Genomic DNA, 22,635 nt, shown 5'->3' with positions numbered 1-22,635 from the left:
CATCCTCTGTAGAGTAGGGTGGGAGGAGAACCTCTTTAGACCTGTCCAACTTGTGTGCTTGACTTCTGCATGCAGTTACTGAGACTCTGGGTAGTTTTGGGTGTGGATCAATGTGCTGTTAGATCTGTAAGTTGAGTGGCTGTATGCCTACCTTTAAAGATGTGCAAAAGCACCAAGTTGTACCTTCTCTGCTTTTCTCAGACTCCAAAAAACTTAGTACTGACACGATGATCTTTTTTTCCTTGAAGCTCTCAATTGTATCTTGACAACAGATAGCTCCCTACTTGATGCTGACTAGGTCATGTTGCCTTTCCCACCTCTGATCTACCTGCTGCCTCAAGGATCTGCTCTTTGCTGAACTCACAGCAGAGGGCGGCCGGAGCCTTGGCATGATCCCGCAACGTGCTGGCAAGGGCTGAGGCTTGGCATCCATATCCTGCTGGAGAGGGCCCTCACTTGCAGAAAAGCAAGGCCAAACCCTCATCTGATTGAAACTGGGTGTGCTGGTTTAGCTGAGCTGAAGTCACACTGCTTCTCAGACTGTTAGTTTATGGGGAGAGAGCCTTTCCAAGGGATTTACTGCTCTGGGACAGGAAAGTGTAGTAATCCCTCAGCTGATGGGGAATAATGGAGCTGGTGGGCTTGCTAGATGTGTAAAGCCCAATCTCTTCTATCCTTTAGAACCATGGTTGGCAGGGGATGGCTTTGAAGCAAAAGAATTTGGAGGTAGTTTTACTGGAGATAGTTTTACCAGAGATGTTTACTGAAAGAGTACCCAGAGGAAAGTGGTCCCAGGTAGAGTGCTAGGAGCAGGGCAGGAGGCAGTTTGTGGAAGAATGGTGAGTCATTGTGGTGGCTCTTTTGTTGCTGGTGTAGCATTTTAGTAACCAGCATTTACAGATTAATGACTCACAGCCATAAAACCCCCAAACTGAAGGCAGCTGAATATCCTCAGAAAGGTTTTTGTGTGATCTCCTGGGTGACTTTCAGCTGAACAGCTCTGCTTAGGAAGCAGCACACGTTAACAGAGCCCCCCAGGCAAACACATATGTGATTACCTTAGACTTTAGTGGTGGCCACTGTTGGAATTGCAGTGAAATCAAACTTTGTGCTGTTTAAAGGAGAGGAACATCTCGATTCTATAGAAGATAAGTAAGTATTAACCTGTAGAGGGCTTGGAGCATGCTGTTTGGGCTGCTGAGGCAGCACTTCATGTCAGCTACAGCTGTGGCAAACTGGCAGCACTGCAGCTTCAGGCTCTTCTTTTACCCTGGCAGCAGAATTGTCCCCGTTTTTGTGCCTGTGCTGAACTGATTTCTTTATGAGTGATTAGGGATGCTAAACCAGCAGAAATCTCTTCACCTGCTCCCTTTTTATGCCTGTTTATGTGTTCAGCTTTGGCTCAGCACCCTGGCCCAGGGTGCTAAGCTCAATGAATGTCCATAACTGGCACAAGAACAGGGCAAGGTTTACTGGATTCACTGGGAATACAAGTATGGCAAAGGGCCAGGGATGGGAGAAAAGAAGTGACTATTTTGGATGCTGCAAATGGGACTTAGGTGAAGGCAGCCCAGTGTACATCTCTAACATGAACCAAAACTTCTCTCTTGAGATGTATTTCTGGTGAAGAGGAAGATACAACCCCCACAGTGAGCATGGCTGCACACATCCCTCTCAAGAGTCATGCCAGTTGAAGCATTTCCCGTCTTGCCTTTCCATCTGCATCCAGTGCTGCTTTCTCTGTGGCAGTTTGGCCAGTTTTCATGATCAGGGGACTAATGTGGGATTCATGCACAAGTACACTGCCTGCCCATATACTTCATGTCAGCTACAGCTGTGGCAAACTGGCAGCACTGCAGCTTCAGGCTTTTCTTTCACCCAGGTAGCAGAATGGTCCCCATTTTTGTGCCTGTGCTCAAGTGATTTCTTTATGAGTGGTAAGGGATGCTAAACCAGCAGAAATCTCTTCACCTGTTTCCTTTTTGTGCCTGTTTATTTGTTCAGCTTTGGCTGAACAAATGATGAATGTCCATGGCTGGCACAAGGACAGGGAAGGAATAGAATGAAGTGCCAAGATCGTGAAGGTTAACTTAGCAGGAAGGTAAACTCAGCAGGAAACCACAGCCACAGGGAACCAGCTACTTAGAAGCATATTGGATACCAGTTGGGAAGACAGTTGTTGAAGGGGCAGAGGGAGGCTTGTGGCATAGATACAATGATTGGGAAAGGCTCAAGGATGTGCTGATGCTACTTTCACAGCCCAGCCCACCCCACTTCAGCTGGCTGTCCTGACAGTTCTCAGTGTAGTTTCACAGAATGCTTCATGCACCTATAATTGTTTAAGACATCCAGAAGTTAATACTGGAACAGTGTTCAGGCTGAGTGCTATTGGGATTGAAAGGGACCTCTGGGGATCATCTAGTCAAACCCTCCTGTTAAAACTTGGTTACCCACAGCAGGTTGCCTAGGATCACTATGTCCAGGTGGGCCTGGAATCTCTCCAGAGAGGAACACTCTACAATCTCTCTGGACAACTTACTCCAGGGCTCCAGCACCCTCACAAGACAGTTGTTTTCCCTCCTGTTGAGATGGAGCCTTCTGGGTTCCAGTTTGTGCCACTGCCCTTTGCAAATCTGGCATCACTGGATTTGGAATCATAGATTTCAGTACATAGTACTCAGTTACTCCTTTCTGTTAAACACTTCCAAGTTCTTTTCCTTTTACTACTAGATTTGTATGAGTCTGAAGCAGTCAGCTCCTCAGGTTTTCTTGTACTAACTTTGTGTTTTCCTCATACTTTCCAATTCTTTTCATCCTAGAAATTGGTCCAGTGACAATAACAACAGATCCCAAGAAATTTCAGTTTGAACTCAGAGAACTTTACGTTCAGGTGAGTAACTTGGTTGTTCTTTATTCTAGCAAAGACCACGATTCCTCCCTCCAATCTTTCCTCTAGTGTTAATGTTTCTTCTATAATGAGTCACTGAGAGAGAGGACCCTACTCCAGCAGGGTCCAGAGGAGGACCACAAAGATTCAGAGGACTGGAGCACCTCTCCTGTGAAGTCAGGCTGAAAGAATTAGGGCTCCAGGGAGACCTAACAGCTTCATTTCATATCTGAAGGGGGCCTACAGGAAGGCTGGGGAGGGACTGTTTAGAAGGCCTGTAATAGCAGGACAAGGGACGATGGTTTGAAACTAGAGCAGGGAAGATTTAGATTGGACATCAGGAGGACCCCATCCCTGGAGACATTGAAGATTAGACTTGATGTGGCTCAGGGCAGCTTGATCTAGTTGGAGATGTGCCTGCTGACTGCAGGGGTGTTGGACAAGTTGACCTTTGAGGGTCCTTGCCAAGCTGATGCAATCTGTGAATGTGAATCTGTCATTTTACCTGCACAAACTGTCACCTAATTGTAATCTGTTCCTCTTAATTTATAATCATGATTAATTTCTTTCTCTTAGCTTACATCACTGCATGGGGACTCAGTTCAGTGGCACAAGGAAGGATAGTTAGATAATGCTAACATTTATTTTGCATTCAATTAGTTCTGCCACCTGCTCACAGCTTTTATGAACTGTTTGGCTGTGTTCTGGAACTTTCTTCCCATGAAAATACTTCATTAGCTTTAACTGACTAAATTAGATACAAAAAGACTGTAAGACCCCATGAGGTATTACTTAGGTGCTGCCCTCACTGCCATGTGTCACTTAGCACCTACTGATTCCAAGGCATCTGGCTGGTTGGAGCACTCTTGAATTGCTTCTGTAGCTGTGCTCAGGAGACAAGTGGCAGTTTTTGAGCTAGCACAGCAGCACATCTCCCTTGGTGGACTTCCCTTGAGGAAAATGAACCACAAATGACATCTGGGTCATGTAATGGAAAGAAAGTGAAACATTGGAATGGAATTACCCTTACTGAAAGAAAATATGATCCTATCATCTTGTCTTTTAATCAAAGAAAATGCTTCTGACCTGTGGAGAACCTTGTTGGAGTCAGTAGTGCCAAGCAGCCTCTCTCTGACAAACTCTCACATGGGGTGACACTTAAATGCCTTCTCCTGGGAAAAATGAGGCACTTAAGTTTCCAGGTAGTTTAAGCTCAAAATATCAGTGTTAAGCTGGTCTGACACAGGAGGCAGAGCAGAATATGATGTCCAAGGTCCAAGAGCAGTGAGGCAGAGGCAGCCAGGCAGAAGCAGCTCAACTGCTTGCAACTTAGCTCAATTGATATTACTTGCCTGAATGCAGTGGTTCCTTTGGCCACAGATGTTCACCAATCACAATGGCATTTGCCAAACTGACCACCCAGGGCTTGCTCACCCTTATTTGGGCAAGACACCAACAAGTACCAAAACAACTGTGGGTAACTGTTTATCACTTTGGGAGGGAACATAATGGCCTAAGCCTTTGTTTTCCTCCTGCCCTTGCTTCCCCCATCAGCAGAAGGGTGAGGCAGACCAAGACATCTAATAGGCCTATTAGCCTTCCAGGACACCCGGGTGCAGGACCCCATGCTTATTTTGTTGACCTTCATGGGATGTGCTGCTGTGTAGAGAGGCAGGTTTTACAGTTCAGGTTCAGTTCTTTGGGCAGTTCTGTCTTCAATGTGCCATGTTAATTTTTCTGTCAATTCAAGTGAACTGTTATATAAAGATATTTTCCTCTAATTCTTATTTTAGGAAGCAAAATTGATCTTTTTACATAAAGTTTGCTACAGTCACACTTGGAAGAGTTCTGCTTGAACATATGGTCTCAACAACCTCCAGCCATGCAGCTGCTTGCTTAGCAGGACAGGTTGCTGGGAACTCATCACCTGTGTCCCTTTGCTGAGCTGTCTGCACTGCCTGTACTGCCATGTGAAGTCTAGGTCAAGTTCTTGCAAGTCTGGTGTCTAAAGGTCCTCCTGGAGCTCATCACTGCTTAGCTGAGGTCATTTCCCATCTGCATCTCTGGCCATGACCTCCCATGACTGCTGTATCCTACCAGAGCAGTGCAATTGTCAGCCAGTGAGGGAGCATGTGACTATAGGAAATGGAGCCCTCACAAAAGCTGCAGCTAGACAAAACATAGTGGCCCCAAGGAAGATAAGGCTGAGCAGGACACCAAGCATTTTCAGAGCTAACTGCAACCCTTGCCTTGATTTTTAGCTTCCCTAAGGAACTGTTGCAGTTGCTGCTTGTGTGAGTCTGTGACATCACCGTGCAATGCTCAGGATAAAACCAGGCAATAAGTTATTAGATGCTGAGCAAGTATCTATCCATCCTGAGTGTCCCTAAAGAAAGGAGCTTATTTGGCATGTTCTCTTAGAAAAATGCTTTCTTTTCTTTCTAACAGGGTGGTGGAGATTGTCCAGAGATGAGCATTGGAGCAATAAAGATTGCTCTAGAAATTTCTCTGCCTGGTTCTTTCATCTATGTGTTTACTGATGCCCGATCCAAAGATTACAGACTTGCCCACGAAGTGCTTCAACTCATTCAACAGAAGCAATCACAGGTATGGAGGGGATTTGCTTTCTGAAATGGTTTAGGTGCCTAGGGCCCTCTGTTCTCAGTATGGAGAAATGCTTCTCTGAGAAGCTCAGGGTTTACAAAAGGCACTGTGGTGGTGTCATTGTGGGGAACACTTTTTGTTGAAACAGAGAGTTAACTGATCTGGTTAAGAGAAATATTAAGAGGAATATTCCTTTTGATGGGGTGAATTAAAGAATGCAACCAGAACTTCTACCAGGATACCTGTTCTTGGTCAGCTTACAACTGATGTGGATGTTGTTGGATTGCTCTGAAATGAGCACTGTGTGAAGTGTAAGTGCTCATAGATAACTATAAGCACATATAACTCCTAATATGAGTCTTGCCTGCTCCTTCACTGCTTTTTCCAACAGCAGTGAGTGCAGTATGATTGTCCTCATGTTCAGTCCACATTCTTTTGTTGCTGTGTGTGACAGTTTGGGTGATACCTGCCCCTCTGCTCTTATGAAATCACCCAGACTAGACTCAGCTGAGCTGGAAATTAAGGAATGAAGCTTTATATTTACAGCTTAGCACAACACACAAGCAGATATTTACAATCTAAACAGCTATAGACAGAAATAGACAAGTTGAAAAGTAATACAGAAACACAACAGCCCTCCCAGAAAACAGTCCTCAGGAGGGGCTCCCAACCACCTTTCCACCTCCTTTCCACCCTTCTACCTTATTCCAGACTTTGCTTTATGTTCAAGGTGAGTTTGGAGGAGCAGCCAGGGGAATTAGAAAGCAGAAGGATTAGTTACACAGAAAGCAGGTTAGGCAGAAAAGTACAGGCATCAGCTGCAACAGAGAGCCACTGCAACTCCATTATCTATGTTTTGTGTTCTTGATTTTATCCATCTCAGCAAGCCTTTGAGTGCAGCAGCCATCACCATTGTTTCCTTTTCACAGACTAGCATCTAATTCCTCTCACTAGAGTATTTCAGCTAGGCTCAAACTAACACACTGTGCCTTAATGCTGTCTCTGCAGTGTTTGCCTAGCAGTGGTTATGTATTTCTCTTTACCACAGGTAGTGTTTGTGCTGACTGGAGACTGTGATGACAGAAATCATATTGGTTACAAGGTTTATGAAGAAATTGCCTCAACGAGTTCTGGTCAGGTTTTTCACCTGGACAAAAAACAAGTTAATGAGGTAAGTTTGCTTGAATTCTGCAGCACAGGAATAGAGCAAGGCAGAGGTTTATACACTACATCTTTATGTGACTTCTTTCTGGGACAGAAGGCATCAAGGGGAATACTAAATGTTCTATTGTAGGTATATGGACTCTGTTCCACCTTTTCCTTCCTTCTTTTTTCCACCTGCTGGAGTTCAGGTGGAAATGCAATGCATTGACTTTCGTTTGTGTTAAGAAAGTGTGAATTGCCAAGTCTAAACAGAACCTTACCAACTTCCCTCTGCCTCTGTCCAGGCCTTGAGCAGTATCCCAGTGGCTTTACTGCATGGGAGAGTGGTATCAGCTGGAAATGAGCAGTATGTTAGCAAGCAAAGGATTACAAATTAGCCTTGGCAAAAATGTCCCTCACATCATGGACTGTCTTGATTTGAGCTAGACTGGAACCAGTTCTGTTCAGGGATTTGACTTCTCAGCACAGTCTCTGCTCAGTGAGGCACTTTCTGAAGTTTAGGGCAGGTTTGCACGGCCAGGGGCTGCATCTAGCAGGGAGAAGCTGATGGGCAGAGTTCCTGCCAAGGGCTAGGAGACAGACTCAGCCTTAGACTTGCTCCTCTGCACACCAAGGGCACTGCCACGGCTTGTACCCCACCTTGGCAGGCAGGAAGTCAGACAGGGCACCTGCAGAGAGGAGCAGACAGGACAGGTGACCTTCAACTGCCCAACAAGGGATTGCATCCCATGGATGGCCTCAGGAGAAAGCTGAGGGATCATCAGGGTCAAGCCTCTTCTTCACTGGCTGGTGTCCCAGGAGGACTCTGTCCATTCTGCCTTTGATCCTCATCTGTATGTTCCAGAATCCAGCTCCTGAATCCAGTTCCCATCTGCTGCTGAGTCCAGTCTGGGACTTGCCCAGTGCCTGCCCTCAGCATCAGTGATGCCAATGGTGCTGTCATTGCCATAAGGCATTGAATTCCATATTGGTTTTTGTCTCTGTGTCTCTGTTCCATAGCATTGTTCTTCTTCCCGTCCCAGCTCGTTTCCCACCTCATCCATCCCTCTCAGTTCTTCTCTTTCTCTTCACTGATCTGGTTTTCTGTCTGTCTCAAGGATATCTGTGGTAGCTGCAACTGAGGTTGCTGTTCCAATACTTTTGACAGTACTGCTGACCTACATTGTGATTTGGTGAACCACAGACTTGAGAGACTGTTTTCTTTGAAGACTCTAGTGAGACTTAGGCAAAAATGAAACTAGAGTGGTGCATGAGAAAATAACTTGCAGAGAGAGCTGAAATCACATGATACTGAGCTGAAGAACTGGAACTGTTTATAAATGTTGTAAACATTTTCCTTTGACTCCTTGGTAGAGGTTTTCAATGAAAAATTACTTGCATAGAATCATAGAATCAACCAAGTTGGAAAAGACCTCCAAGTTCATCCAGTCCAACCTAGCACCCAGCCCCATCCAGTCAACCAGACCACGGCACTAAGTGCCTCAGCCAGGCTTTGCTTCAACACCCCCAGGGATGGTGACTCCACCACCTCCCTGGGCAGCCCATTCCAATGCCAATCACTCTTTCTGACAACAACTTCCTGCTGACATCCAGCCTAGACCTCCCCTGGCACAACTTCAGATTGTGTCCCTTTGTTCTGGTGCTGCTTGCCTGGCAGAAGAGCCCAACCCCACCTGGCTACAGCCTCCCTTCAGGCAGTTGTAGATATCAATGAGGTCATCCCTGAGCCTCCTCCTCTGCAGGCTGCACACCCCCAGCTCCCTCAGCCTCTCCTCATAGGCTTTGTGTTCCAGGCCCCTCACCAGCTTCCTTGCCCTTCTCTGGACACCTTCCAGCACCTCAACATCTCTCTTGAATTGAGGAACCCAGAACTGGACACAGCACTCAAGTTGTGGCCTGACCAGTGCTGAGTACAGGGGCAGAAGAACCTCCCTTGTCCTGCTGGCCACACTGCTCCTGAGCCAGCCCAGGATGCCATTGGCTCTCCTGCCCACCTGGGCACACTGCTGCCTCAACTTCAGCTACTCTCTGCCAGTACCCCCAAGTCCTTATCTATCTGGCTGCTCTCAGCCCCTCTCTGCCCAGCCTGTAGTGCTGCTTGGGGTTGTTGTGGCCAAAGTGTAGAACCCTGCACTTGGCCTTGTCCAATCTCATCCCATTGGCCTCTGCCCACCCATCCAGCCTGGCAAGGTCCCTCTGCAGGGCTCTCCTACCTTCCAACAGATCAGCAACTGCTCCTAGCTTGGTGTCATCTGCAAACTTACTGATGCTGGACTCAGTCCCCTGTTCCAGATCATGAATAAAGATGTTGAACAGGACTGTGTCCAGCACTGATCCTTGGGGCACACCACTAATGCCAGCTGCCAACTGGATGTGGCACCATTCATCACCAGTCTGTGGGCCCAGCCCTCCAGCCAGTTCTTGACCCATATCCCAACAAATCTCTCCAGGCCATGAGCTGCCAGCTTGGCTAGGAGTTTGTTGTGGCAGACAATGTCAAAGGCTTTGCTGAATTCCAGGTAGACTACATCCATAGCCTGCCTCACATTCACCAGGCAGGTAACCTGATTGTAAAAGATCAGGTTGGTCAGGCAAGACCTACCCTTCCCAAACCCATGCTGGCTGGGCCTGCTCCCTTGGCCATCCTGTAGGTGCTGTGTGATGGCACTCAAGATGACCTGTTCCATCACCTTGCCTGGCACTGAGGTGAGGCTGACAGGTCTGGAGTTTCCCGATTCCACCTTCTGGCCCTTCTTGTGGATGGGCATCATTTTGACAGCTTCCAGTCTTTGGGGACATCTCCTGTGAGCCAGGAATGCTGATAAATAATGGAGAGTGGCTTGGCCAGCTTTCTCAGCACTCTAGGATGGATCCCATCTGGTCCCATGGACTTGTGAGGATCCAAGTGGCTCAGCAGGTCCCTTACTGCTTCCTCCTGGATTACAGGGGGACTATACTGGACCCCGACTCCATCTGCCAGCTCAGAATGCCAATGATGTGTAAAAAAGAAATGTTAAAACATATTCATTGCTTTGGGCCTGGAGAAAGCTAATACTGAATTGTAGCTTAGGAAAGAGCTACCAAGTCCCTGGCTGGGGATACCCTGCCAAACCAATGTCTTGTTTTGTTAAAACATTCTTGATCATTCTACCCCCAAAAAACCCAAACAAAGCTATTTTTAGTGTATGAAGTTTCAAACCATTGCCCTCATGCTTGCCCTTTGTGCATTGAGAATGAAGCAATATCATAAGCTAGCTACAAGGAAACAACAAAACAATACTTGAGCCTTAGCCAAAGCTTGAGATATTGAGATGACTAACAACTTACTGCCTTATTTCACTTCTCAACAAGATGTTCTGATCCCAACTGACACAATTAACTTGGTCGCAGTTATTCTGGACTGACAAATTGTGCTAGGTTCTGTCCAAAAGACCATGAACTAAAGAGGTATCTGTACTTAGTGAATGAAGCTCTTTTACCAGTGAGGGGAAATTTACCATGCTTTCTGTGCATTAGAACAATGAGAATATTCTTTAAGTCCAGAGTACAAGTTTTGCTTTGGTTATCTAAAATTCATCCAGCTTTTGGGGTATCAGATCTACCATCACCTTCAGAGGTAACACTCTACTTAAAAACCAGGACAGGTTTCTTAGAGGAAGAGGCCAAATATATTTAGGCTGAAGATGAGGCAGCAGTGTGCTCGTGTAGCCAGGAGAGCCAATGGCATTCTGGCCTGCATCAGGAACAGTGTGGCCAGCAGGACAAGGGAGGTTCTTCTGCTCCTGTACTCAGCACTGCTCAGGCCACACCTTGAGTGCTGTGTCCATTTCTGGGCTCCTCAATTCAAGAGAGATGTTGAGGTGCTGGAAGGTGTCCAGAGAAGGGCAACTAAGCTGGTGAAGGGCCTGGAACACAAACCCTATGAGGAGAGGCTGAGGGAGCTGGGGTTGTGCAGCCTGGAGAAGAGGAGGCTCAGGGCGGACCTCATTGATATCTACAGCTCCCTGAAGGGAGGCTGTAGCCAGGTGGGGTTGGTCTCTTCTGGCAGGCAAGCAGCAACAGAAGAAGGGGACAGAGTTTCAAGTTGTTCTGGGGGAAGTCTAGGCTGGATGTTGGGAGGAAGTTCTTCACAGAGAGAATGATTGGCACTGGAATGGGTTGCCCAGAGAGGTGGTGGAGTTGCCAGACCTGGAAGTGTTCAGGAAAAGCCTTGCTGAGGCACTTAGTGCCATGGTCTGGCCTAAATCTCCCCTGGCGCAGCCTGAGGCTGTGTCCTCTTGTTCTGGTGCTGGCCACCTGAGAGAAGAGAGTAACCTCCTCCTGGCCACAACCACCCCTCAGGTAGCTGTAGACAGCAATAAGGTCTCCCCTGAGCCTCCTCTTCTCCAGGCTAACCAATCCCAGCTCCCTCAGCCTCTCCTCATAGGGCTGTGCTCAAGGCCTCTCCCCAGCCTCGTTGCCCTTCTCTGGACATGCTCAAGCATCTCAATGTCCCTCCTAAACTGGGGGGCCCAGAACTGAACACAGCACTCAAGGTGTGGTCTAACCAGTGCAGAGTACAGGGGCAGAATGACCTCCCTGCTCCTGCTGGCCACACCATTCCTGATGCAGGCCAGGATGCCACTGGCTCTCTTGGCCACCTGGGCGCACTGCTGGCTCATGTTCAGGGCGGGGTATCAATCAGCACCCCCACATCCCTCTCTGTCTGGCTGCTCTCCAGCCACTCCAACCCCAGCCTGTATCTCTGCATGGGGTTGTTGTGGCCAAAGTGCAGCACCCTGCACTTGGAGCTATTGAATGCCATCCCCTTGGACTCTGCCCATCTGTCCAGGCGGTCAAGGTCCTGCTGCAGAGCCCTTCTGCCCTCCAACCCAGCCACATCTGCCCCCAGCTTGGTGTCATCTGCAAACTTTTTCCTAACTTTTTCCTAACCATATCCAGTTTTATTTGTATTCTTCCAGAAGGGACTGATTTTGACTTGAAGCTATATTACACCACACTTACTTATTCCCCTCATAATGGATTGCACTGAGGAAATTCCTGTAACTGATTCTGATACCCAAAGGTTTGTACTGATGCCAGAACTGGTGTTAAGATGAAGAATGATCATAAACGTGGTATGAATTTGGTACAGCTTAAAACTAGTGGAGATTAATTAGTGGTTCAGATGATGCCTCCAGGTCCTTTTGATTGTTTGTGGTAAAAATGAGTCATGCCTGTGCCTGAGGATTTGGACTGAGCAGTATGCCTAAAGCTGGGAGTGCACAAGGACTGAGCTAGTGAGTAGTGGTTTTCCATTTCTTTCAGTATTAAACACCTACTTGATTTTTCATAGTCTAACCTTGTAAGAAGGGAGAAGTTTCCACAGGGTGCTTAAAAATTAAGCTTTCTTCTTGATTTTTGAAGTGAGTAGAAATAGGATGTTCCATATATAGAACACAGATGAGAGGAGAGCTGAGACTGACTGTGAAGGAGACCAGTGGCATGGTGTTAACTTTGGTGGGAGAAGGAAGGGAGTGTTGTGATGTTGTCACAACATGCAAAGTGTTATTAGGTAAGGCATGAAGAGGCTGAGGGAGCTGGGGTTGTTTAGCCTGGAGAAGAGGAGGCTCAGGGCAGACCTCATTGCTTTCTACGACTACCTGAAGGGACATTGTAGCCAGGTGGGGGGTGGCCTCTTCTGCCAGGCAAGCAGCAATAGAACAAGGGGATACAGTCTCAAATTGTGCTGGGGGAAGTATAGGCTGGATGTTAGGAGGAAGTTGTTGTCAGAGAGAGTGATTGGCATTGGAATGGGCTGCCCAGGGAGGTGGTGAAGTCACTGTCCCTGGAGGTGTTGAAGCAAAGCCTGGCTGAGGCACTTAGTGCCATGGTCTGTTTGACTGGCTAGGGCTGGGTGCTAGGTTGGCCTGACTGATCTTGGAGGTCTCTTCCAACTTGGTTGATTCTATGATCAGTTCCTGGAACTCATTTCCATACTGTCCCACCTCTTCACGTGTGCTCTTTTCCACCTGGTTGTTGCTTTTTGGGGTCTTTGGGAGGTAGGCCAGTGTCTTCCTCAGGCTGACCTCTCTACTGGCATCAGTTGTGGGTCACATTCTTGGCTGTGGTCTCCAATGTTCTCATCTTTGAATACAGTATTTTTCTCCATGAGAGTGTTTCAAGACCCTCTTAAGCTTAACCCACCTCCTTTGTGTTTATCTGATTGATGATGCTTAATATCAGTGCTCACACAGTTAATGATTTAACTAAGCTCCTACACTCTGTGTTCTCTATCCCTTTTCCCGTATCAGTTGAGTAACTTGAGAAGTGGATCAAACAAGGGCAAAAAAACAAGGAGGTGAGAAGCCTGTGAATAAAAGTGATGTACATGAGGGGAGACTGGGAAGGGACTGAAAACAGCATGTTCAAAGGAATGGTGTGAAAGGGATCATTCTGGTTGGAAAGGTGCACATGGTTTTGTAAGATCATGTGGATCTGGAATAGGGTCAGAGTCCTTCATACTCATGAATGCTTTGCTGTGAACAGAAATATCTAAAACTGGAAGTGCTTCCTATGTCTCCTGGCTGTTGGCTAAAGGTCTGTTGTATGAACCAAGTGTATGCTTCAATGATGATCAAATTGCTTGGGCTGGAAATAGCCTGTAAGACCATTGAGTCCAACCATTAACTAAACGCTACCTCAGTAAACGAAACACTACCAAGTCAACCACTAAGCCATGTCCCTCAGTACACTAAACACTACCAAATCAACCACTAAACCATGTCCCTCACCATCACATCTACATGATTTTTACATCTCTCCAGAGATGGAGACTCCACCACTTCTCTAGGCAACCTGTTCCAGGGCTTGACAACACATTCAGGGAAGAAATCATTGCTCATGTCCAACCCAAATCTCCCTTGAGGCTATTTCCTCCTGTCCTATTGCTTGTTCCTTGGAGAAGACACCTTCTTCAGGTATGCTCCAGTCCCTCATTGTCCATCTTGGAGGAAAGACCCCAAAATTCAGCCAACTATTTGAGGTGTAGCTTCACCAGTGCTGAATACAGGGGACAGTGGAATTCTGGTGCTACATAAGGAAGCAATGTGGAATTTTGTTTCATTCTGTTAAAACCTGTCACTGAAGGTGACATAGTCAAAAGCTCAGAATGATAGATAAGAATTAAGGTTTCTGGCATAGTCCTCATGATGGTTTGGGAGTTATCCACCCTCCCACTCTTATGAAATCACCCAGACTAGACTCAGATGGCTGGAAGGTAAAGAATGAAGCTCTATTTACAGCTTAGCACAATATACAGGCAGAAATACACAGATATATCCAGCTATGTATAAGCAAAAAGAAGTACAGAAACACAATGTCCCTCCCAGAAATCAGAGTCCCCAGAGGGCTCCCAACCCAATCTATCCTTCCCTCTTCCCTCTCTTTCCCTCCCTTCAGAAATAACCAGATCAACCCACATTTATCTCCCATGATAAATCTGGAGAGCTGAGGTGAGATGTCAAAAAGACATCAAGGAGGTTAGAGAAAAAAGGGTTAGATGGGATTGGAGTTAAGGCAGAGGCAGGCACAGAGACCAGACCACAAGGAAGAAGGCACAGCCTGAAGTGAGAGCTGAGCAGTGTGTGAGAAGTGAGTGTCTTATCTCTATTTTGACTAGTTGCACTTCGCAGCAGAAGAATGGGTGATAGAATCAACCAGGTTGGAAGAGACCTCCAAGCTCAGCCAGTCCAACCTAGCACCCAGCCCTGGCCAATCAACCAGACCATGGCACTAAGTGCCTCATCCAGGCTTTGCTTCAACACCTCCAGGGATGGTGACTCCACCACCTCCCTGGGCAGCCCATTCCAATGCCAATCACTCTCTCTGACAACAACTTCCTCCTAACATCCAGCCCAGAACAACTTGAGACTGTGTCCCCTTCTCCTGTTGCTGCTTGCCTGGCAGAAGAGACCAACCCCACCTGGCTACAGCCTCCCTTCAGGTAGCTGTAGACAGCAATGAGGTCTGCCCTGAGCCTCCTCTTCTGCAGGCTGCACACCCCCAGCTCCCTCAGCCTCTCCTCATAGGGCTGTGTTTCACCAGCTTTGTTGCCCTTCTCTGGACATGTTACAGTATCTCAGCATCTCTCTTGAATTGAGGGGCCCAGAACTGGACACATAGAGGGTACAGATTGTTTCCTTTTTTCTTCTCGCAGCTAAGGATTTAATTTCTCTCAGTAAAAATATTCCAATTAGGTTCAAACCATCACAGTCCTGCTTCTTGCTTTTCCTTCTCCCTCCATACCAAACAGCCTACATCCAATTTCATAGAGAAAGCAGGAATGGTTTCATGAGAGAAGCAGCTGAATGCTGCCTTGGTGAGTAAACTTCTATTCCTATGATCAGTTTCTTACAGCAAATGCCAAACAAGGAAGGGAAAAAAATGTAGTCACAGCTGTTCTTTCTCTGTTTTGTAAGGAACTTGGGTTCTCTGGAAAAAAATAAACTGTCATCATGTACATAAGGATGTTTGCAAGACAGTTGGAAGCAGGCAGGCTTAATCCTTGTGTTTCCCAACTTTGATGAGCTTGAGAGTCAACAGTAAGAAGCTTTTCAGTTGCGTAATTAGAGTTCTGTATGACTGATGAGTTATTTTCATAGTCTAATTTTCATATCCACTCAGTCATCTTTTCAGATGTGCCTTTAAAAGCATTATTAGAATGCTTTCCTCTTTGGCTTGAAGCATGAACCTACAAATAGTTCAGCACAGAATCATAGGATCAACCAGGTTGGAAGAGACCTCCAACATCATCCAGCCCAACCTAGCACCCAGCCCTAGCCAGTCAACTAGACCATGGCACTAAGTGCCTCAGCCAGGCTTTGCTTCAACACCTCCAGGCACAGCAACTCCACCACCTCCCTGGGCAGCCCATTCCAATGCCAATCACTCTCTCTGACAACAACTTCCTCCTAACATCCAGCCTATACTTCCCCCAGCACAATTTGAGACTGTGCCCCCTTGTTCTATTGCTGGTTGCCTGGCAGAAGAGACCAACCCCACCTGGCTACAATGTCCCATCAGGTAGTTGTAGACAGCAATGAGATCAGCCCTGAGCCTCCTCTTCTGCAGGCTGCACACCCCCAGCTCCCTCAGCCTCTCCTCATAGAGTTTATGTTCCAGGCCCCTCACCAGCTTTGTCACACTTCTCTGGACACCTTCCAGCACCTCAACATCTCTCTTGAATTGAGGGTCCCAGAACTGGGCACAGCACTCAAGGTGTGGCCTGACCAGTGCTGAGTACAGGGGCAGAAGAACCTCCCTTGTCCTGCCGACCACACTGCTCCTGAGCCAGCCCAGGATGCCATTGGCTCTGCTGCCCACCTGGGCACACTGCTGCCTCATCTTCAGCTACTCTCTACCAGTACCCCCAGGTCCCTTTCCTCCTGGCTGCTTTCCAGCCACCCTGTCCCCAGCCTGTAGTGCTGCTTGGGGTTGTTGTGGCCAAAGTGCAGAAACAGTTAACTTCAAATCCTGTTGCTCTGACTGAGAAGTGTTCTTGAGACCCAGGGTAAACAACTGGGAATAGAGAGCATGCTCCATAGATTTTCCAGGTTTCAGTATGCATTCCAAGAAGTGACCTGACAGCAGGGCAGGTTGCAAGAGCAAATTCTCTGGAGAAGTAGTATAAATTACTTCTAGATTTGCCCTTCCTCCTTGAATAATATTCATCAAGTCACACTTTGGCAGAACAACAAAAGCTGCTGTTGTTTTGAGGGCTTTCTGTAAGGATCTCAGAGGGGAAAACAGAAGGAAAAGATCTACTTCCAACCACATGTTACTGCAGTAATGCAAATCTCTTTGGAATGGCAGGGTTGGGAGATGCCTCTCCCACAGCTGCCTATTGAACTTTGGAGGAGGGGAAGAGGAACTATAGAAACAAGTCAGTGCCAGGCTGGGTTGGGATATTCCTCTCCCACAACTGCCTGCTGAACTTTGTGGGGGGGGAAAGTAACTATAGAATCAAGTCAGTGCCAGGCTGGGTTGGGATATTCCTCTCCCACAACTGCCTGCTGAATTTTGGGGGGGGGAAAGTAACTATAGAAGCAAGTCAGTGCCAGGCTGGGTTAGGATATTCCTCTCCCACAACTGCCTATTGAACTTTGGGGAAAGAAATGACTGTGGAAACAAATCAGTGCCAGGCTTCAGACAGCTGGGTCATGCTGTTGCCTTCTGTTTTAATTTCTGTACTTGAAAAACTCCCAAAAGCTGAAGCTGGTCTCCACCATGGAGGTGTTCAAACAAAGACTGGATGAGGCACTTAATTCCATGATCTAGTTGATAGGACAGGCCTTGGTGACAGGTTGGACTGGATGAGCTTCAACAGCAAATAGTGTTGCCAGTTTAGCAATAACTGTTTTTTTCTCTCCTAGGTGTTAAAATGGGTCGAAGAAGCAGTTCAAGCCTCCAAAGTGCATCTCTTGTCTACAGACCATTTGGCCATGGCTGTCAATACTTGGCAGATCCCTTTTGATCCAAGTCTGAGAGAGGTTACAGTGTCCTTGAGTGGTCCTTCCCCAGCAATTGAAATTAAGGATCCCTTAGGTGAAGTAGTTTATACCTTCTTTTTTGATAGCAAAAAGTGAATGAAAAAGAACAACCATCTCTGCTGTCTCTCAGTAGGGAAGGTTTGATTTGGGATGTATTTAAACTTCATTTTCTTTAAGAAAGCAATTATTTTTGCATAGATGCACTTCTGACATTTCAGTTATTCCAAACATTCTATTTTTGGACTTGGAGGAAACAGATCATCCTCTTCTGACCACTTCCATTTGCTTCCCTACTCCTTGTCCTTGCACCAACCTCCTGACACTTTTGTTTTTCAGGTGTCTATGTAGCCACTGAATTCTCATTTAGGAGTTATGCAGGGTGGTTGGGATTTTATGTGGTGAAAGGGAGCTCAGGGTCTGGATTCTTTGAACTATGAGAGCATTTGGAATTAAACCCTGTCTTGTGCCCATCTCTAGCTTAACCACATCTGATGGAGAAAGCAACAGCAGATGTGGATGCTAATTAGTAATTGAAGATGTTTTGAGCCAATCTACTGTTTACTGTTGATGTCTTAGCAACCTGAAATAGCACTCCAGAAAATAAAATGAGATCATACTTTATATTCTCTGAATGACTTTTGGCTAAGGATATAGCTTAAGTTTTAGTATCTTGGACATATTTTACACAAAGGATGGGCTCCCTGCAATATATTCTGGTCTGCTTTTCCACTGAGGCAATTCTTCTTTGTTTGCTTGAAATCACTTTGCTCTTCAAACCAGGATAGATGTGATGTGGTGCAATATGAAGACTTGCACTCTCTTATTGACACCTGTCAAGATCTTATATTCATTCCCACTCTTAATCACTGCCAGGAGAATCTGGCTTAGTATTTTTACTTGGGGATTTTATCCTGCTTTTGAAGTAGGTCTAGAGGCTGGAGGGGTGAGTGGGCTGGCAGGTAGATTAGGGTAAGTCTGCTCTAAGATCTCCTTTTGTGCTCCCTCTTTCTACTGAAAGCTGAGTGTTTTCCATGCTTGGCTTACAGTTTCTTGGTTTCCTACTGCTCTGTTTGTTGCAGGCTGTATTAAATTTACTGAGTGATTGAAAAGGGTGAAAGTAAATAAGCATTTTTAGTGTTCTGGCAGAGAAATACAGGGAATGTTGACTGTTATAAATGTAATTGACTACTCAGTAGCCAATAAGTACCAAAAATACATGAATACAGAAGAACAATGTTCTATTTACTCTAGATTTGTAGACAATACTGTATTTACTCACTACTCTGTTTGCTCAATACTCTATTTACTCCTTGTTTTCCTAGGCAAGCAGATCACTAAAGGATCAGGACTGAATGAGCTGTTAAATATCCAGAACTCTGCAAAGGTAGTAAATGTCAAAGATCCTGAGCCTGGAACGTGGACAATTAAGGTAAAGTTTTTGCAGCCATCACTTATGACCTGTCCTATAGCCAATGTAAAGAGGTTGTACAGTGATTTACTGCTCTCACATTGTAGTTGTAGACTCCACCTGCTGCCCACACTGCTGGGGATCAGCCCAAGAAATGGTTGGCTCTGGGCTGGGAGTGCACATTACTGGCTCATGTCTACCTTTTCAGCCACCAGCACCCCCAAGTCCTTCTCCACAGGGCTGCTCTCCATCCCTTCATCCTCTTGCCTGGATTGATACTGGGGATTGCCCTGACCCAAGTTCAGAGCTTTGCACTGAGCCTTGTTAAGCTTCATGAAGGTCACACTGGGCCACTTCAGCAGCTTGGCCAGTTCTCTCTGGATGGATCTCGTTGCACAGCTATGTCAACTGCATCGCTCAGCTTGGTGTCAGCTGCAAATGCTTCTGAAGTGAAAGAAAGAAAGGTCTCAGTAGTTAAAGGATCACTTAGATCTATGGTCCTGTGGGGTGCTCTCTGGGTGACAGGGCTAGTTGTGATGTTTGCTGTTGGCCATGTGTTCCTGTGAAGGTTGTGAGGCATGTGCTGAGCAAGATGAGGAAATGGAATAACCTCACAGCACTCGTGGCATGTTGCTACACAAAGAGCTGGGAACTGTGACCTTAAGCCAGTGTAGCTGAAATATTTTCTGTTTATAGATCAATAAATATGCCTATAAAAGAGGTGTGAATCAGGAGCAGAAAGGGGATTGCTTAGACTGACCTTACCTATTAATTTAGAAGAGATTGAAGTTCAAACAGTGTATCAGGCCAAAAATTGCTCTCCTGCAGTAGGGATAAGCAAGAAAACTCTTATTATATGTTTCAGAGCACTTGAAATGTGTTTGTTAACAAATGAAACCCCTCTACCACACTTTAAAAGCCATGCAGGGCTTACCTCTTTCTGTAGAAAGGGGAAGTCCCCCATGTAAGACACCTTTATAGCTACATTCTAAGTGAGGTTCATGTTGTCTCCACCACATGCACAAAGGTGATTTGGGAAGGATTGTTAATTCACATACACTACCCCAGGAAACCATTGATACTGCTGCAGAACTGGAACTAAAGAAACATGCTGAGCTCAGCAACTCCAGGGAGAATTGTTTGAGTGTCTATGCTTCCTGGACCAGAATTGCTGAAAAACCTGATGCAGAGGCACAAACAAACAAGCAAAAGTTTGTGTTCTGCTGGATAGTAGAACAAGGGAGGTTATTCTTCCCCTGTACTCAATACTAGTCAGGCCTGGGCCCTTTACTAGCTTCATTGCCCTTCTCTGGACACACTCCAGCTCCTCAATTTCCTTCTTTGAATGAGGACAGCACTGGTCAGGCCACACCTTGAGTCCCATCTCTACTTCTGGGCCCCTCAATTGAAGAGAGATGCTGAGATACTGGAAGGTGTCCAGAGAAGGGCAAAGAAGCTGGTGAGGGGCCTGGAGCACAGCCCTGTGAGGAGAGGCTGAGGGAGCTGGGGGTGTGCAGCCTGCAGAAGAGGAGGCTCAAGGGTGACCTCACTGCTGTCTACAGCTATCTGAAGGGAGGCTGTAGCCAGGTGGGGTTGGGCTCTTCTGCCAGGCAACCAGCAACAGAACAAGGGGACACAGTCTCAAGTTGTGGCAGGGAGGTCTAGGCTGGATGTCAGCAGGAAGTTGTTGTCAGAGAGAGTGATTGGCATTGGAATGGGCTGCCCAGGGAGGTGGTGGAGTCTCTGTGGCTGGAGGTGTTGAAGCAAAGCCTGGCTGAGGCACTTAGTGCCATGGTCTGGTTGATTGGCCAGGGCTGGGTGCTAGGTTGGACTGGCTGAGCTTGGAGGTCTCTTCCAACCTGGTTGATTCTATGATTTAGAATCATCAGACATATTGGATATTGAGAGAACTCTCCTACAGTCAGTGCCTTTGTGTTCAGTTCTGTCACTTGGAGTCTTCTGGGTTAATTTTGTAGTCCAGTGGACATTCAGTGGCCTTCAACACAGAGAAAAACTGCTGCAGAAGCCCTGTGTGATCTCTCTCCCTGTCCCTGCTTGGCTGTTGCTGAGCCAAGGTCTCTTTGGATGTTAGCTGAACCATGTGGAACCGCTTGTGTATGCCTGTACTGCAGTGCCCAGGCTTCTGGATTCCAGGAATTGCTGAGGGAGGAACTTGCCACTCCTCTAGACTCAGTGTGTGACACCCTTTGAGGCTAATAAGCTCTCCTAAAGCCAAGGCTGGCACTCAGTGTGGTGCACAGTGCCAAGTGGCTCAACTGGAAGCAGGCCAGCAGGCTCAGCTAGATGCAAACCAGGCCTGGCCAAGGCATAAAGCTGCTGCTGAAGTGAGTGTTAGTAAGGGTGTTTTGGAGTGTTTCTGTTCCTATCTCCAGTTCTGTGGAGAATAAAACTGTCACATTCATGTCATTTGGGATTAAATAACCAGCAACAGAACAAGGAGACACAGTCTCAAGTTGTGCTGGGGTAGGTCTAGGCTGGATGTTAGGAGGAAGTTGTTGGCAGAGAGAGTGATTGGCATTGGAATGGGCTGCCCAGGGAGGTGATGGAGGCACCGTCCCTGGAGGTGTTCAACCAAAGCGTGGCTGAGGCACTTAGTGCCATGGTCTGGTTGATTGGCCAGGGCTGGGTGCTAGGTTGGACTGGATGATGTTGGAGCTCTCTTCCAACCTGGTTGATTCTGTGATTCTAACAACAGGGGAAACAAAAGTGTCTTGAATACAGCTGAAGTACTTTAATTAATTAAACTTTCATGAGCAAACCAGATCTTAATGAGGTTTGTGCAATCAGCTTGTATTTGTGCAAGTGGTACTTGCTATTTGGAAGTGCAACAACTTGCCACTTTAGTATGTTAAATCATGGTCAGCTAAGCAGTATCAGCCACTCCTAAATCACCTGCAGGATAGTCAGTCCAAGGATCATAGAATCAAGCAGGTTGGAAGAGACCTCCAAGCTCAGCCAGTCCAACCTAGCACCCAGCCCTAGCCAGTCAACTAGACCATGGCACTAAGTGCCTCAGCCAGGCTTTGCTTCAACACCTCCAGGGAACAGACTCCCCAGAGAGGTTGTGGAGTCTCCTCTGGAGCCTTTCAAAGCCTGTCTGGATGTGTTCCTCTGTGATCTGTGCTAGATTGTGTGGTCCTCCTCTGGCAGGAGTGTTGAATTTGATGATCCCCTTGGGTCCCTTCCAACCCCTGACATCCTGTGATCCTGTGAAAAATTCCTTCTCCAAAGGGGTTGGGAAGCCCTGGAAAAGTAGTCCCTATCCCTGGAGGGATTTCAAAGCTATGTGGCTGTGATACTGAAGGACATGGTTTAGTGGTGAGCTGCAAGTGCTATGTTAATGATTGGACTCAATGATCTAAGCCATGATTCTCTGTCCTATTCTATGAATCTAGTCCATGAAGTTTACTTCTGATAAATCCCTCCCCCAGAGACCTGCACTGTGGACTCCTCTTAAAAAGATTTCTTGGGAGCAGTTTGGGAGGCATCCAGCATCTTGCAAACCACAGCTACTTGCAAGTTCCAGGACAGCAGCACTGGAAGCTCTCATTCCTCTTTTAAGCCCCTACCTGTTGTATGTTTTCAGCTGAAAAAGGAAGTGAGTGTTGGAGGGGAGGCAGTGAGGGAGAGGCCATCAACTGCTTTGGGTTCTGTGGTTAATCAATAGCTCATAACTTCACAGACTCCCAGAACATGAAGGGCTGGAAGGGACATCAAAAGATCATCTCATCCAACCCTGAGCATTGCCTTTGAAGGCTTCACTGCTGTATAGAGTTAACTCATCTGTGTGAATAAGAAAAGGAGTGGGGAAAAAAATGCATTTTGGGCAAGAGCTCTAATTTCCTCCTGTCTTTTTCTGTGGGTTGTTTACTGGGCTTTAGCCACTGGCTTGTTCTGTTTGCACTAAGGCTTTAAGGCTGTGACTGAAGACTTAAAAAACTTCCCACAAAGTTTATCCATGCTATAAATTCCTTATACAGATACCCAAAGCTATAAAAAGAAAACTTTGTCACTGAGTTTGT

At 46.7% G+C, this 22,635-nt stretch overlaps 1 protein-coding gene across 1 annotated transcript in view; it reads left to right on the top strand.

The window, feature by feature from the left end:
- Positions 1-22,635, top strand: part of HMCN1 (hemicentin 1) — a 279,812-nt gene that overhangs the window by 38,890 nt on the left and 218,287 nt on the right. Inside the window, exons 2-6 of the mRNA XM_064148057.1 lie at positions 2,820-2,890; positions 5,336-5,494; positions 6,540-6,662; positions 17,068-17,239; positions 18,507-18,613. Coding sequence (XP_064004127.1) covers positions 2,820-2,890; positions 5,336-5,494; positions 6,540-6,662; positions 17,068-17,239; positions 18,507-18,613 — 632 coding nt within the window. The remainder of the gene's footprint in view (positions 1-2,819; positions 2,891-5,335; positions 5,495-6,539; positions 6,663-17,067; positions 17,240-18,506; positions 18,614-22,635) is intronic.

This window comes from Pogoniulus pusillus, chromosome 8 (genome assembly GCF_015220805.1).
Source record: "Pogoniulus pusillus isolate bPogPus1 chromosome 8, bPogPus1.pri, whole genome shotgun sequence".
In the NCBI taxonomy this organism is placed as follows: domain Eukaryota; kingdom Metazoa; phylum Chordata; class Aves; order Piciformes; family Lybiidae; genus Pogoniulus; species Pogoniulus pusillus.
This window is presented reverse-complemented; position numbering and strand designations above follow the sequence as displayed.